The sequence below is a fragment of the Corvus cornix genome, chromosome 1 (genome assembly GCF_000738735.6).
Source record: "Corvus cornix cornix isolate S_Up_H32 chromosome 1, ASM73873v5, whole genome shotgun sequence".
Lineage (NCBI taxonomy): Eukaryota > Metazoa > Chordata > Aves > Passeriformes > Corvidae > Corvus > Corvus cornix.
This window is the reverse complement of record NC_046332.1, coordinates 111,835,395-111,853,173: the sequence shown is the minus strand read 5'-3', so window position 1 is coordinate 111,853,173 and position 17,779 is coordinate 111,835,395. Positions and strand designations below refer to the sequence as shown.

General features: G+C 38.6%; 1 protein-coding gene across 1 annotated transcript in view; it reads left to right on the top strand.

The window, feature by feature from the left end:
- Positions 1-14,794, top strand: part of EFHC2 (EF-hand domain containing 2) — a 57,583-nt gene extending 42,789 nt beyond the window's left edge. Inside the window, exons 11-15 of the mRNA XM_039552508.1 lie at positions 788-921; positions 5,112-5,309; positions 5,896-5,988; positions 12,737-12,842; positions 14,472-14,794. Coding sequence (XP_039408442.1) covers positions 788-921; positions 5,112-5,309; positions 5,896-5,988; positions 12,737-12,842; positions 14,472-14,567 — 627 coding nt within the window. The 3' untranslated portion in view covers positions 14,568-14,794. The remainder of the gene's footprint in view (positions 1-787; positions 922-5,111; positions 5,310-5,895; positions 5,989-12,736; positions 12,843-14,471) is intronic.
- Positions 14,795-17,779: the final 2,985 nt, after the last annotated feature.

Below are 17,779 nucleotides of genomic sequence, written 5' to 3'. Positions count from 1 at the left end.
AAGAAAAAACTAATAATACTCTGCAGTTCAATATTGCCCTACACCTTGATGACACACATAGTGGGTTGCAGAGTGCTTTTCATAGAATGGCTTGGATTGGAATGGCTTGGGAATGGAAGGGACCTTAAAGATCATCTCGTTCCATCCCCCCTGCCATGGGCAGGAACACCTTCCACTATTCCGGGTTGCTCAGAGCCCCATCCAGCCTGGCCTTGGACACTTCCAGGGATGGGACAGCCACAGCTGCTCTGGGCAACCTGTGCCAGTGCTTCACCATCCTCACAAGAAAGAATTCCTCTTAATATCTAATCTAACCCTACTCTCAGTTTGAAGCCATTCCCTGTTGTCCTGTCACTCCAGGCCCTTGTACACAGTCTCTCTCCATCTTTCTTATCAGCTCCCTGCAAGTACTGAAAGGCCACAATGAGGTCACCCTGGAGCCTCCTCTTCTCCAGGCTGAACAATCCCAATTCTCTCAGCCTTTCCTCATAGCAGAGGTGCTTCAGCCCTCTGATCACCTTGATATCTCCTCTGGACTCGCTCCAGAACTGCACGCAGCCGAGGCATGTCAAGCCCTCACCCACCAGCCCCCCAAGTCCTTCTCCCACAGCTGCTCTCCATCTGTTCATCCCCCGACCTGGATTGATACCAGGCATTGAGACCAGCACCTTGCACTTGGTCTTACTGAGATTCCCATGGGCCCATTTCTCCAGCCTAGACAGGTCCCTCTGGATGGCATCCTATCCTTGAGGCCTTTATAATCTATGTCTTACTTTCCTCTCTTAAGTTCCCCATGTCTGATATCAGTGTTGTCCTCAACAAACTGAAGAACATGACTGCATCTCGTGCCAAAGAAATCAGAAAGACTTTTGCTACGACTGACCCTGAGCATACCAATGTGATTGGGTATGACACGTTCAGGTAAGACAGTGGATTTGGGGTTTTAATATTTAATAAAGGCGCATGCCCCCAAAATGTATACAGCATGACTGGGTTTTGCTTTCTCCACGTTAGCTGACAAGTGGCATAGATTCGTTTTGCATTTACTTGGAGATTGTGTGTGAAAAAGAAAGTAAATCCATGATCCAGAAAAAAAAAGTGATCGTTTCAAGTAAGCTGAAAAACACAACAGAAATCTGTCTGCTTTTTATGGAGCTGACACAGAGTGTTGTGAAGAAGGGCACAAGTCAGCAGTAATATATATGCTGAAAGATAAAGAAAAGTCCATCCTGAGAGTCAAACAATAGTTTTGAAATTCAAGTAGGAATGTTCAGGTTGCCTCCCGAAAATGGTGTTTGGGTTTTGAATCATTGGTAAAGAAGACAGTCTTTACAGAACTAAAGTGTATTGAAATTATAGAAGTGGTAAGCGTGTTTAAAAAAGATTGGAAAGCAGTCGTGAGAACAATAATTAATACTTGGATAGTGATTTAAACATAGATAAAGGGAGCAGAAGTCTGGATTCTGGCAATGATCCAGATATGGCAATCAGCAGATGTAGAAATACTTGAAAGAAGAAATCATGCTCAAATACAAGCTTATTTCAGTTTATTCCACAGCCAGAATACTTGAGCTTATGAACTGTGTTGGGCACAGTACTGGTGAGGTTAATCCTGTGAAACAGAGGAGAAAACTTCACTTAGCAGCATTTGGTTATCACAGAAGCAATACTCTGTGTGTTTAGGAACTTTCATAATAACTAAGGCATTTAAGTAGATGAATATTGCATGGAATGTCATCTCCATAGGAATGCTAACCAAGGCAGAAATTGCAGAAATATCTCAGAAGAGAAATACATCAGCAGAAGGTTCTTTCAGCAATTCAAAGTGAAAGTAGTGAGAAATTAAAACAAGATGATACTCACAAATGGAAAACAAGTGGTTAAAGCTAGGATTTAAACTATGAGAGGCCACAGTTTTTGGCCGCTTTTGGTCAAAATATTTCTGAACTCAGGTATTTTACTCAGCAGAAGCAAGATTTTGAATTGCTGATTGCATTAAGAGGGAAGATGTTATTACTTGAGTAAGAAGGAAGAAAATTGAAAGTTAATGATTGTCAGGAGAAAGTTTCAAGCACTTGGAAAAGGGTTTTTAATTTATGTGCAAGGTAAGTATATAAAATAAAAAAATATGGTTTTAGTTCAAATTATGAAATAACCATCTGCAAAACTTTGTGCATGCACTAAGAGCAACTCAAAGGTTTGGAAGATTTGCATGACCAAATTAGAGAAGCAACCTTTTAGAAGGGATGATTGTGCTTTTAAATAGCAGGGAAAGGTTTTTATTTTATCCAGAAGAGGCTCAGTTGGGTGTAAATTTAATCACGGACATAATCTGTGCAGCTGTGAACAGCTCAACTGTTTAATTTAGGGCGGTGCTATTCTGTGACATGGAGAGAGATATGTCTGATCATGTGGTATTGAGGGACTTGGCTTCAGCCACAAAAATTGCAGGAGCCCTCTCCATGAGCAGGAAAGCTGGGGGAAATCAAGGTTTTCTGGGCCTCAGTGCTCACGTGGGACAGTCTCAACACCCACCAATGGTCCCCGTCCCTCCTGTGGGGGGAAGGCCTGGGGTCTAATGGGGAATGTTCACACTGCCAGAGCAAGAATTTGCCTATTAGGAACATTGAACATTTGTGCTCTATAGTGATAGTAGGTTTTGTTTCTGTAGATTTGTATTACATCCAGTAATTTAAAGGCTCTCATTATTGTTATTCGTGCATCTCATTTTAGAATGAAAGAAGCATTTTTAATGACAAAAACGAGAACACTTCTTTACATATATGAAAATTCCAAGATATTTTTATGTGAATAGAATATTTTTTTTCTTTCAGTTTCTTATTGTGTAGATCTCTGTTTATTTTTAATCTGCCATGACATTTGATGATTATAACTAACAACAAATGATTATTTTTAGTACAGGCAATTATCTGTATGACAGCTTCAATGATAATCCTCTTTCCTTATCTTAAATACAGCTGAGGCTTTACTGTGCTCTGAATTCGGCTGTTCAGATGTCTTCCTTTCTACCTATGTAATTTTATATGATCTGCATGTAAAAATACATCTATAAGTATGGTGTAGTGAACAGAATTGTAATTATACAATTTATTTTAACTGCTTTCAGAACCCAAATCTTCAGCATTTCATCTGGGAAATAAATATGTAATGTACACTGAAGCTATCCCCTAAGCTATCATTAAAACTACTGATATCTTTGTTAAAAAGAGAATTAAAAAAATAACTAAAACTTAGATGCCTGTGCATCACCCAGCCCTATCCAGTCTGTTTTTTCTCATAAGCTGCTGGCAAGATTGTTTGCTGTTAGAGACAAAGAACCATGTGGGTCTAACAAAGATGTCTATCTTCAATTCAGCTTGAGAAGCAGCTCTCTTGAGCAGTTAATTATGACTTCTTCTTTCTATAATAAATTCAGATTGCAATCTGTCTTATTCTTCTAGAACAAAAAAAAAAAGTAAAACAAGAGATAGCTAAGCTGTGGGAACAATTATTGCAGCTTGGGGTTTTTTGTCAGGGAGAGTTCAGATGTCATTCTGTTTGTGAGTCTTGGGTCTCACTCATTAGTCCCTCACAATCACTAAAATATTCCTTAATTCCCAAGTGAAATAATTTTATCTGCGGGTTTTTGTGATTTGATTGTCACTGACTGCATTGAGAAAATAAAAGACTTTTTAAATCCTGACACTGGAAAAATCTGTGCCATGTATGGAAATCCAATCTGTGGAAATGTTCCAATGGCTGATGTTATCTACAGCCCCCAGCTCTGCCGGCCCAAGCATTGGCGTGCCAGGCTTATCAGGCTGCATTGTCCTCTTTGTGTGTGCAGTGGTGTTACTGCAGGCTGCAGGAAAGAGGCTCCAGCTTTGACTGGATCTCTGAATGCTGCTGCAGTATAAATAATAATATCCACTAAGTGGAAAAACAATACTGACAAGATAATGATAATATTAGTAGATGGACCAGGTCTTGGTCATGACATTTGTGTAATCTCAAATAAGTTTTGCTACTGTCAACAACTTGTCACTTCCTTGTATTTATTTCCTGCCACTGCAAATAAAGGATCATTCTGATTTATTTAATATGAAAAAAGAAGCAGTTGAATCAAAGTAGACACTCCACAGTATTTAACCTTTCTTTAGTAGCTGTGTAAGTGCAATCATATTACATGAAGTGGTACCTTCATTTGAACAGGACCACACAAGCCTCTGCGAGGATGCAAGTGAAGAACTATGTTTCTTGTTAGAAGTTTGCAAATTTGGAAGAGTCCTAAGTTTCTGTGCTTTCAGTTCACATGCGGATGTTAAAGAGACCCTTCATCAGATTAATTCAACAATTTAAGTATTCTTCAGGCAGCTGTTTGAGTCTTGTGTCAGAACTTTGTGCATCACTACTAATTTCTTCTATTTGTTTTTGAGGATTGGTGTTTAATCAGTATCCTCATGGGTATCACAAGGTACAGCACTAATTGCACCAGCAATTACAGTGAAGTTTATTCTTAGTGCAGTTTATCCAGAAGTATTATATATAATTAATCTAATTTTGACTGAGACACAGAAGCCTATGTTAATGCTTGCTGTTAAAAAGCCTGGTTGAATGTGAGTGCACCAGAGGGAGATGTTTGGGATCAGAGAGCCAATGTAGTTACACTAATCCAGATTTAACAAGAGGCCTTGTAACAGCTGAGGGAGCTGACACTGTCCCATCAGATGGATCTCAGGAACATTTCTTCTTCCTTGAGCTGGGCTGATTTGTTTGAGCAGCACACACAGGCTTGGGAGAGCACAACCCAGGCTCATCCCTGCATGGGATCTGATTCTCCACTTACAGCAGCCAAGTGTAAGCTGCTCTTGCTGCTGCCTTCTCTCTTACATTCTTGCCAGGGAAACTTGTGGTTGGGTGTAATTTTCTGTATGGTATCTCTGGTGAAACACTTCAGTCATGGTTAGGATGTATTTTTGTATGTATAGGCAGCTACTGAGGAAATTTGGACATCCTTCCTCCCCGAAAGTTAGTGATTATTAACTGGTTTTAAGTTATTTACTTAGTTTTATTCACTTAAAACTAATGTAGGCTGTTGTTTTTGTGAACAGAAACTGGATAGTCAGTGTTGCTGGTGGAGCATTTTCAGAACATGAAATTATGACCCTTGGGCGTCATTATGGCATGAGAGATGACAGTCAAACAGACCTGCACCTCCTCCTTTCAGTGGCTCAAGAAAAACTAAAGAAAAACACCTTTGAAAATTTTGAACAACTGACTACAGTGTTTATGTACAACGACCGAGAAAAGTAAGTTTCCTCTCTTTATCCTAAGCTGTTATTTCAGAAGCTCTTCTTGTAAACCCACCTACTTTCTGTTTGTTGCTGAGCAAATGGTGTATTGTGGCCAAAGAATATTATTCACTATGTTAAGCCTCTCTCAGCACTTTACAGGAGACAAGAAAAGGACACCCTTTTTGTCTACTTTAAATTTTGTGTGGACTTTTTATTATAGATGCTGTACTGAACATTCTGTGACATCAGATACCAGTTCATGGGCAAAACAGAGGATTTTAAATCGAAGAGGAGAAAGAGTGATTTAAGGGGGGAAAAAAAGAAAGGATTTGGATTCTTTATATGACTCATTTGCCCTTTTTGTTCTCTGACATCACAGATAAAGAATCACAGAGAATCACTGAGGATCTCAGTATGAGAAAGGCTACAATGTGACCTCCAAGTTTCTCAGCTTCGTAATAGCAAAATTTCATAAAACTTTGTTTTCTTTACTTCTATCCTGATATTCCTCATGTGTTTTCCTATTCACAGAAACATTCACTTGAAGTAAACCTGGAAAATACCTAATGTATATTTCTACCTCTCTCTTTCTGATGTACAGGTGTGGATTGTTGCCTTATGAGACCTGCAGGACCATTTGCAAGTCCTTTAAGTTGCCATTTACTGATGATCTTCTAGAAACTTTATTGACCAGGTAACAAGGGCAGATAGCCTGATCTGCATGCACAGGTGCAAATCAATGCTAAATATTTACTGCAGACACAAATCTTCAGCATTTCAGGAGGAGGTGCAGTATCTAATATGAATCCTTTCATGATGCAGATTTTGTCCCTACACACGTGCAGACTTTCCTATTTATAGAATATTTATAATCAACTGAGATGCATCCATCTTAGCAACTTCTCTTCATTTTGCCTGGCACAGTAAATCATCTGGGGTTTGGCAGAATTCTATGGAATTAATCTTTTCAGAGTCAGTTACTGATACTTATCATTTTCAATGAGATTCACCTTTTTTGCTTTAGTTGTTCCTGTCCATAGATGTAAGGTAAAAACAATAATCTTATGAAAGCACATTGTGTGAGTTCCAAGGAACACACCAACATGAATACAATGAAATTTCTTTATCAAGTAGACAGCATCAGTAGTAAATAAAATGGCTTTGCTATTCCTATTAATCTCAGCTGAAACATATTCTTAAAAGGACAGGAGTCTTGGCATGGCTTTGTACTTTTCCATAGCACATTTAGGTGTTTTGAGACAAACTGCTTAACTAGCTGTATTAATGGGAATAGAAGTGAAAAGAACTTGTGTTAAAGACTAGAGTTCAGAGTAAGCTGTGGTGCTCTGAACACTCATGTCTTGTTGAGTTTGGTTTTCCCAGGCAGATTTTCTGGTGATAGGTTTAAATGCATACTTAGCTGGTTTATTCTTTCCCTTTTGGGAAATCCTTAAATGTTTTGTCTGTGCTTTCATACTGTGTTAAAAACAGGAACAGGTCTTGTCTTCTGTCATGTTAAGAACCTTTCAGGTAGATACAATTTTTGATTTCAGGAGGAGTTGCAAATTAAGTATCTGGGTTTAGTAAATAGTGAAAAGACCCTTGTCAGGCAGAAATGTGGAATCTGTTTTAATAAAGCTTCTTCATACTGCTGTTCATCACTTCTGACACTGAGTTATAAGCATTAGTATATTCAGAAACATCTGAATTTTAACAGTAATCTACAACTCATGTTTTAGAACTCCCACCAAGCTGCCCAACACAATTGTTGAAAGACAATTGACATCCCATACTAGACAAGGGGTTCTAACAGATTCCACTTCTTAAGGGTTGAACTTGAATAGATGCACAACAAGGCACTGGAAGTTTTCCTTCATGTACTAACTCAGTTCTGATAAGAAGCAGACAAGCCTGACACATCCTGGGCTCCAGGGATGTGTTTATTGTTTGTGAATTTATACCAGGGAAAGCTTCTGTGCCCTGACCCTCTTCTCTCCTAAAGAATCTGAGTGTAGGCAGTTAAAAAGAAAAAGCCCAGTACACTATAATAAAAAATAGAGATAAGCTTAGAACACAGGGAGAAGATCAAGGTCTGGATTTCACCCAATTTTAGCAAGGTACCCATGACAGCTGGGTGAGGTTTCAGCTGCTGTAGGTTCTTTCTGTAGGTGGTGGAGGAGAGAGTTATCTCCTCAGCCTGTATGAGAGCTGCATTTCTAAATTATCATTCATGTTCCTTAGTTTCTAAAGGGGCTGAGGCCAGCCTGTGTTACAGATTTGTGGATGAGAAAGGTAAATGAGAATGGTGTGAAGCTGGGCCTCAGAAATCCGTGTGGGAAGTGCTTCATTTGACAAAAAGCCTTGTGTAAGGCACTTCTAAGTTACAGCATCAGCTGCTTCAAATGTGGCAGTTTAGGTGGTGTCACAGCACTGCAGGTAACGAGGAAGATTGTCACATTCTTCATAATGTGTGCACTTGGCACTGCTTGGGAAGTTTATTGTTTTATTGAACTCTATTTAATAGGACATAATTTCCAGTAGTCTGTAAATCGAAGAGTTGAGTTGGCTTAATGGGATTTAACTTTTCCTTTCTTTCTGCTTCCATAGTTTTCTTCAACACTGAAGAATTTAGGCAGGTTTATTGTTAATGAAGGAACAGTCTCATTCCTGGGGAGCTTGCAATTCAGTGTGGGCCAAATTTGTCAACAGTATTCTTCCTTTCCTTCCTTTCCTTCCTTTCCTTCCCTTCCTTCCCTTCCTTTCTGGGAAGCATGTAGTTTTGTGTCCACTGATACTTCTAAAACAAGTGGTGGTGGTGGTACTACTTTGTGGATCTGTGTTTATGAAGGAAGAAAGTGGTACAATAAAAGTTGCTGGACTGATTCCCACAAAATCAGTATATATAGCTAATGCACTAGCTGGACCCTATTCAGCTATAAAATGATGCTGGACAGTGTGATCAGATAATAGTTGAAGGCTGAAGCTCTGTGTTTATTCAGCTTTGCTATCTGAGATTAGGTGGCAAAGACTTTCTCCAGGACTTAATGACTCTATTTTTCCATTTTGAAAGGTAGTACTCTTAAAGTATTTATTATTTACATTTGTAAATTATACTGCAGTGATCTGTCACTTATTAAAAGCATGGGGTGGGACTAGAAATAACTGTCTAATTTTGTGATCACCTCCAAATGACCCAAGACTTTGTTTACTGTACCCAAAGACAACTCAGTTGCTATGGAGTGCAGGGACAGCACAAAAATTGGGGTTTGTTAAGACCTTTTCATATTGTCCATCTAGTATAAATTTATATTTTTAATTGTGAGATGTTGAAATAGTAAGATTTAGGTACCCAACAATGTGGACGTTTTTCCAATTTACTTGTGCTGGCATGTTAAAAAGTATTTCCTTTCTCCATAAGCATTTTCTCACTTACTTTTTTAATCACAGAACAATACAGAATTTAATCACGTTGTATTAAGCAATGCAGATGGTAAACAGTTGTTTCTGCCAGAAAACTACAGTAGTCATTATAAATATGTCTTTAAATTTATGCAGGCATAATGAGCAATTACAGTTTGTTTAATAAATAAATTTTATCGAAGTGCTTAAGTAATGAGTTTAGGGGTTTTTATCTGTTATTTTTATTTACTGCAATGCTAAATTGATGCTAACAAGGACTTAAAAAGAAACAGTCCTTCCCTGGAGGATTTATAAACAGCTGGTAGATAAGGAAGGAAAAAATTGAGAGAAGAAAGAAAGGATGACAAGTTTACAAGCATTACATGTTGATTATTCTGCATTAATTTAGTTGTTAATTGCAAGTCCCTATTTTTTAAGATGATGTTTTTAAATTTCTGTTAAAAGCATCTGTGTAGTTCTTCACCTCTCTACACTGCCAGGTGAGTCTGTTTGACTCTGCTTGTGTTTTTGAGAATCTCCAGTCCCTCAGGTAGCAGTGCCTGATGACAGAGGGCCTCCTACATGGTCATCCAAGCTCTCAAATCACTTATAGGCCAGGCCAGGCCACTCCTACTTGCTCAGTTTTTCCCAGGATTGTGGCTGGGTAAATAATTTTTTACCTATCTTCCTACCTGCAATGGGTTTTTTAGGGCTGCCCTTTCCCTTTTCAGGAAGCAAACCCTCTTTTCCTGCTACAGCAAGTGTCCAGTAGCAGAAGCAGCAGTGGAAATGATCACAAGATCTTTCTCCTGCACTCTGTCTTCTTGTTACCTTTGGTGCCTGAGACTCCCAGTGCCATTCGTGATTAAAAGGTTCCCTAGCATTCATATTTGGGTCTCTTAAGACAAATTATTCCTGTTATTCAGTTTGCTAAGGAGCTGGTGGTTCAATTCATGGTTGTTCAAGGCATGAAGAAGTGTATTATAAATATAAATTAATAAAAATGAGATGGTAGCCATTATTATTTAATACTGACTTGTGCTCGCTGGTTTGAATCCTTTCATATGAGCAGTTTATGACAATTTAGGTGTACACCTGTGACAATTTAGTCCCTGTAGAACTGTGTTGCACAGGGACCATCAAACAGATTGAAGAATCCCAACATTTTCTCTAAGATTAAAGAAGCAGATGCTTCTGCTCTATTACGATCAGATTAGCTTCTTAATAAATGTTGTTTGAAACCAAGGAATTAAAAAAAAACTCTGCATGTGCATTAAACTTTCATATAAATCTTTGGGGTACAGATTTCTTGATGGGGAAGGAAAAAGTATTAGTAAGTAACCTTTACCCACCAAAGCATCCTCAGGAATGATAGTAATGTGATTTAACCAGATTTTTCATCTATCTGGAGTATTTAATTATGAATGTATTTTTAGAAGCAAAAATGTGTGATTATTTCTGTAATGATAAAGAAAATAAAAAGCTCTGCAAACTATGAGAGAGATGAAGGAGTGATTTTCATAGTCTAAAATCACATGCATTGGTGAAGTAACAGGGTAAAACTGAAGAGAAGGGTGGTTTAAAGCTATCTTTGTTGCATCTTCTTGATAAAACAAATCTAATTTCCTTTTCTGAAGAGCACTGTCTGTCTCAGCATTATTAACTCCAGCCACTGAAATGTATGACATCTCTGTCCTAATAATGCACAAATTGATAGCATCTCCTCAGTCCACCTGGATGCTCTGTGCCAAATCTCTAGTGTGTGCTTTTAGTAGATTGATTCAATAAGTCACAGCAGTAAAACATCTAAGGAGTAGATTTTTTTTTTTCTTTCTGGGTTACTCTAGATTAGCATTTTAAGATGCTTTCTATATCTATTTAATTATGGGATTTAGGAATCCCATTTCCTCTGACCATGTTAAAATTTTTGGTTATAGTTCATTTCAAGCCCATGTTGTCTTCTCAGCTCACTAGTGCTGTCCCATCAAAGGACTTTTCTCTTTGTAAATGTTTGTCAAAAGCAGAAGCAATGCTTTCCTCAACTTTGGTACCTCAACAGAGTTTAAGTAGTTACACACCTTCACTTGTCCTTTGTTTAAAAATCTTGCTTTTACAGCTCAGCATCTTGCTGGTGGAATTAATCTTTTGACTTTTCACAATGAGCAAAAGGTAACGACATAATAGTAGAAGGCAAAAGAATTTGTCCTGATAGATCTGAAATTCCAGTCTGTGTGCCATTGTTTTTCCAAGAGGTATAAGCTTTTTGACTGCCTTATTACATCTAATGCAAAACTCATTTCTTTTCCCTATTTTCATCTGCAAAAAAAACCCCCCTGAAACTAAGAACCCACTGGAAGTGGAAATGGTAATTTTCTTGTATATTGGACATATTCCCCAAAAGTAAGGCTTTATGGAAATGTTAACTTGCGTGTGAACTATGATAAAGAAGCAAGCTGTCATAGGAGGGTTTTTCATGGCAGTGTTTCAGGCTCCATTTAATTCTGGTAGCAGTAGCATTCTTTTCTGACTTTGCTTTCATCTTCAGCATAACTCACTGTACTTAACATTCCAGTTTATCATTGCCATCTCTTTTTATGGCTCTCAGTATATTTTATTGTTATCTTTCCTGCTGACTATTAAATGAAAGGTGTGGGGGGAGGAGAAGGAAAGGATGAGTTGCAGTTTATTGCAGTTTATTTTTGTTACTGGATCTATTTCTCCTCTGGTATTGTTTTCCAAGTTTGTGCTGTAAATTCTCCCTTAAAGTGCATTCATGCTTAATTTTTGTTAGAGCCCTCTGCAGTGATTGAAGGGTTTTGAGGCCCATGTTTTGTGCACTGCTATTTCATTAAGGACAACGCAAAATAATTTTCTGAAATACTTGAACTCCTGTTCAGTAGTTTTTGTCTCACCAGATAGCAGGGCAGAATTGTTTAACCTGGTGTCTCCCACCAGATAAGAGATATTGAGTCTTGCTGCGTGTCTGTATCTCTCCATGGACCCCAGTGAAGCACAGAACTTTCAGACTCTGCTTTTGTGCCCAAACTGGGTCCCTTTTGCAGGTGGGTGGTGTTGGTTGAGACAGGTGTCCTTCAGCAGCTGCCAGTGCTTTATTTATTGCAGAGCATTCCAGCTGTTCATTTCAAGCTTCAGCTTAAAGGTATTTTTCAACATTGGCTGGTGACACTGAAAGAACAGTGGTTCCCAAGTGCCTGAGTCACCTCAGTGTTCTGCTGAATTGAGGACTTTTATTTCTGAAGCTCTTTCATCCAAATCAATGGCAGAAGGATGAAGTGCCTTATAAATCTGTTCCCATGGGGCTTATTAGTGCAGGGTAAGGATTTTAGAAATCTGAGGGAAGGAAATAGCGTTTTCCACAGGTACCTGTAGACCTTAGCTGGCAGCATATATATCTTCATGCATTTAAGGGATAGCCACAACTGATATAAATGTATGTATTTATCAATAGAAATAAAGAACAGTGCCATAAACCTGTTACAAAATGATTTTAAAATCTGGCTATTATTTGATATGTTAGCAAGCTGCGTGTTTGTCAGTTGCAAATTGATCCCAAGGTGTGTGCAAACAGCATTATTGAAGGATTACTTATTTTCGGGAAATGATTGTAGAAGTCACAATAAAGCCAGTCAGTTGTATTACAGCACAGGTCTCTTGTTTCTGTTTCATTTCTACACAATGGAATCATACACTGATCATCCCAACTCTCTGTTTGTCAAAAGCTGTGAGATTGGTGTTGGAAAAGGTTGGACAATGCTTCAAAACTAAAGTGAAAATAGTTGAAATGAAATAAACCTTAAAAAAGTTGAATTCTATTATAAGAGATAATAATAAGGTGTAAGAATATGGAAAAGAATGTATAATATAGGAGTTCGTGACATTTTGTACTGTTTTTTTCACTCCTCCCAGTGTCTGGGAATAAAGTAGTATAGAAATTATTATGATTAGTGTACTGTAGATAACTTGACATAACTTTGTTAAAAATTCCCTTTAACCTTGAGTCATCTTATGGGTATTCTGCTTAGGTTTGAAGATAACCAAAAGCAAGTAGACTATAGAAAGTTTGTGCATGTGCTGAACTGGAGAGAGAATCAAGTCCGTGCTTTCAAGGAGGTAAAGGAGCCACCCAAGGTAAAACCAGTGTATCAATATAAATTCTCCAACTTTAACATGACTGTTTTAACCAACACACACTACAACATTTTTTTCATATTTGTGTATTCGTGCCTGTTTTCTTCACGTAATTACTTTTTAAATAGGTTTAATAGGGAGGTTTAGGATGAAGCAGAGAAGTCAAACAGGGACAAGGAGGTGCCTAGTAGGTATCACATCTCTGGGCCTTTTTATAGAAGAAAAAAGAAAAAGAGAAGGGAAAGCAGGTGTATTTATCCATGGACAATGGACATAAATACTGCTTCCCCCACAAATGTCATTGTCACATGTCAAATGATCTGCCCACTTGCTGAGGTAGTCAGAAAATACTTTCAGCTCCACTGACACGTATGCAGAAAATAGCTCTGCATTTTGTATAACTGCACAGAAACCTGTACATAACACACCACATCTCTGGTAGGCGTGCACAGTGAGAAGAACTGATGGATCAACTTTGTATATCTCCAGCCTGTTACTTAGGGTAAATAAAAATGCAGTATCAACAAACTGCAGAGACTAATCTGATCTTGCCATCTTGTGCTGAGTGGAACATTTTAAAATAGAAGGTCCATAAGGCAATTATGCTGAATTTTATATACTTTGTAACAGATAAATCCAAAGGCCTTCTGCCAACACATCATTTTGCTGTTCTGGCCTGGCCAATGTATTGTACAGAATGTGTTTGATGGTACTCAGACCGTTTGGAAACACAGCATTCCTTTAAATTCAAGTTCAATCGTGGCATGGTTTAAACCAGTATTCCTCAGGCACTGTGCTCCTGACTCCTCTTACCAGGACTTTCCTCTGTAGCATCTCAGACTGTTGGTGGTGTCTAACAATGGCCCAGGGCTGCTGGTTTGCTCTGCGTTCCATGGTCGATTATTTTCGTTTTGTCATTGTGAAGAATTTTTCTGTCTTGTACAGATAAAATCAAAGCCCTTCCACATGTTTTATACAGCAGTCCTGAGGATCATTGTGTTTATTAGGCTTTGTTCAGGGGGCATTTTTGTTTTTACAGATGAATTCTGTGCTTAAGTTATAACTCAATATTTAATATTTAGTATTTTAAGAGAGGTAACTACAAAATGGAAAAAATCAGAAACAGGAAAAGTTTTAAGTCTTGTTCAGCTTTAAAAATCAATTGTTATTCTGTGCATGACTTACATGAATTAATAGCATTATTTTGAGGCTACAGTACCTCTATTTGACAGATATATTTCAGCACCAGAATTGTGCTTGTTTAGCTGGCTTTCTTTTTTACTCCTTCTTTTTATCTCATTATTTTGTATGATTTTTGTTGTTGAGACATGGATGACTTTCAAGAATTTGAAGTATAAGCATTTTAATGAAGAAAATATAGCATTATTTAATTTAAAAATATCTGCAAAAGGGCTAATGTTAGAAAATATTTTCATTAAAATATTTTGCAACATTGATAAGAATGTGCATGTAGTAATCTTTTAAGGAGATGTGCTATATAAAGACCCAGTTGTTCACAGATTCGTCTGTGGAATTGAAGCAGCTCATTCAATCTTATGTTGACCAGCTTTTAATGGTTCTTGTTTTTATTATTATACAGTAAGATATTCTCTGGGTTACTAATTTCAGAGGGAAGATATCTGGAACCAACTACCACGATCCCCTCCTGTGACTGGGATCAAATACCCTTGTCTTCTGGATGATCTGTTTGGCAAGGAAGAATAATCTCATCTGTGCAAGACACTGATTTAAGATTAATGCTTCAGCTCTGAAGATTACTTAGAGAGATACAGAAAGCATTTCTTGTTAAATAAGAAAAAATCAGATATAGGTTTTATTGCATTTAATTTCTTGTTCCAACAGAGAGGTATACTTGTGTGTTTTTGGAACTCTTTCTAAATCAACAGCACTCTGTCATACTTACACAAGCATAATTAAAACTATGTCCTCTGCGTCTGGTTGCATGAAGAATTTGCAAGTATTGAGAAATCTTTCAGTCAAACAGTGCAAAATCTGACTGACCCTGCTTTGTTCTGCAAACAAACGTTGGATGACCTCTTAAAATTGGGTTGGATTGCTTAGCACAATAATGCCATTCCATTCACATTTCCTCCCTTGCTCTTCAGCTTCTATCTGTGGTTTTGCTCTATCCCCGTGGTGATGCTCAAGTGCTGTTTGTGTCAAAGTTGGTTATTTTGTGGAGGAAACGCCAGCAAGGGTTTTGCACACTATAAAGCTGCTCTGGTATCAGAGATAATTATAGCCTTCTAAAGTGGAAGCAAATGTTTTGCAGGCACGGCACGGAAGCTGTCAGTTCTTGCTTTTTGTTTTAAATGTGAACTCAGGTTAGTCCCACCCAGCTTTAGTTGGGTGGGACATGTCTGAAGAGAAGGGGTTTCTGTGCAATTTCAGTCTGCAGCATTCTTGCAGCAGAACTATACTTGCCCTTTGAGAATTAATTGATGCCTTTCTCTTTCTCCATGGCTTAATGGAATTCCTGTTAGCATTTTTGTATCTTTTTAAGATTATGCCAGCTCAAAGCCATGATTAGATCTGGGTTTACTTTGTTCTTTTGTGAGAGGAGTAATTACTCCAGTCTGAAGAATGGAAGAGCTGAGGTGAAGGTGGAGCTGACTCATCCATGAGAGGAAGGAGAAGAGGTGTGAGCAAGTGCACCACTGCTCGTGCCTGGGAAGACTAGGAACCCTGTATTTTCTTTAATCTGAAATTGCAGTTTTGGGGAGGAATTGTTTGATTTAGAAAGATGAGAATTCAGTGTATCTGAATCCCCAAACTGAGGGAAAGACAATAGTAATTTTTTGGAAACTTGGAGATCCCTCTTACAATTATGATTCTATATAGAAATACCTTCCTACACTTTTTCCTGATAATGTAAATGAAATTCTTGTTCTTTTTGTACCATATGGCAAAATACGAAGCTTTTGAGAGCTCTTTGCCTTTTTTGCAGCGAAAAAGGTCTTGAGACAAGGCATAATTATGTAGTTGCTGCTGCTGAGGAGGGGCTAGCAATAAAATGGGCAAGGAAATGTCTGTGTCCAGAGGCTTAAAAAGAAAAATGCGAAACACTAAAGTGCACTAAAGTGCTTCAAGTTGTAGACAAGACCAAGAATTGCTTTTTGAAACAAAAGAGGAAAATGGTTCCTTACATGACAAGAAATGTCTGACCACAAGGACAGTGTCAGCATCCGAAGCAACAATTTGTGTTGGAAGCCAATTTGGTGAAAGCTGAATATGACATATCACCAAGACTGAGATTGATCCTAAATGAATGGAGTTTTTCTTGTAAATTTTTAGTGTTCCCAGGGCTTCAGAAGGATTTGTTTCAGTTGTGGGCATCTTGTACAGCTTAGGGTTTCCAAGAAAATGGGACTCTGAACATCAAGAACCTCCCAAGTAGCTTTTAGAAAAGACAAATTCACTTTAGTTTGTTTCCCTTTGTGAGTATGATACAAGAGAAACCTTTTTAAAGAAAAATTTAGATCAAAAAATATAATCTTTTGTAATTTCATGTGGAACCATGTGCATGGGTCTATTCAATCATGGTCTGGTCTGGTCTGGTCAAGAAAGGGCACTGTAAACTTGAATCAGTGCAGAGAAGAGCTGGAAAGGTGACCAAGAGAATGGAGATAAGAAAGGTGACTGAATGAGCATGACTTATTTAGTGAAATAAAATGAAGGCTTAGATTGAATGAATATCCTTTCTCTCTGTAAATACATTGTTGCCAGGTGAGGGATATTTTCTGATTCAGGTACACTGCTGCTCTTAAGGAAAAAATGGGTATAATTTGCCATGAATAAGTTAAACCTGGACAACAAAGGTGGTTTCTCACTTCTAAAACAATGAGGGTCTCAAACAGCCTTCCAAGATTGATGTATTCAGTTTTAAGATTGAGATGGGTTCACCTGATGATGGTAATTTTAGGAGGTTTATTAATACTATTCTGAATTTTTAGTCTCACTTCTGGTTTTCCCTTTTTCCCATGCATCTTGCATAACCCTAACAAACACAAAACAATCTCCTAGGAGAGGGCAGACAGGGCCTGAAAAATATTTTCATTGCTTGTCACTGTGCTCACAGTGGGTGATACACTGTGGCCCGACATGTCATGAACACTTTTCACCAGGTTTTCTTTCTTACAAGCAGCAGTGCCTCCAGAATGGAAAGCCCTGGCCAATGAGCAGCCCAATAATCCTCTTTGTATAATATGACTTGCAGCATATGCTGCCCAGGATATTTCAACCTCCCCTCTAATCCTGCCACCAGCTTCTTCTCTCTTTTCACATTGCTGATGAGGGGCCTGAATGAAGACAATACCACAGGGTTATGTTTCAAGATGGCAGGAAGCCACAGCTTTAAAGCACGCATGGCACAGAGGGGAAGGCAGCCCCCACAGTTGCCATTAATCTCAGCTCTGGATCTCTGCAGGGCAGCCAAGGGTATCTCCTTTCCACAAGTATCTGCGCTGTCCCGGCAGGAGCGGAGGGATTCACGTTACAGCGCCAGCTCCCTGTCCCACTGCTGGGCTCTGCTGCGTGCTCAGTGTTAATGTTTGCTTCCTCAGTTTGGCATTAGGGAAGAAGAGGCTCCAAGTTTTCTATAATAGCTGCTGCTGCAAGGAAATGGCTGCAAACAGGTTGGGTCTGAGTGCCTGGGCTGTCACCTGCAGCTGGGCCCCCTAGGACATGGGCAGCCACGGACATATGCTGTGGGCAAAACATGGATGTTCCTCACCAGGCAATATTTTCTTCATCATACAGGCAGCTACTGTATTTTTCCAGGCAGAGCCATTTGCACCTACATCAGGCAGACGTTCATCGGCATAAATGGAAGGATGAAAGTCCTCCTGCATTTGTTCCTCATGTGCTGATGTGAGTTCATCCTACTTCATGGAAAATGTTTGGGCTCAGTTGGCTCC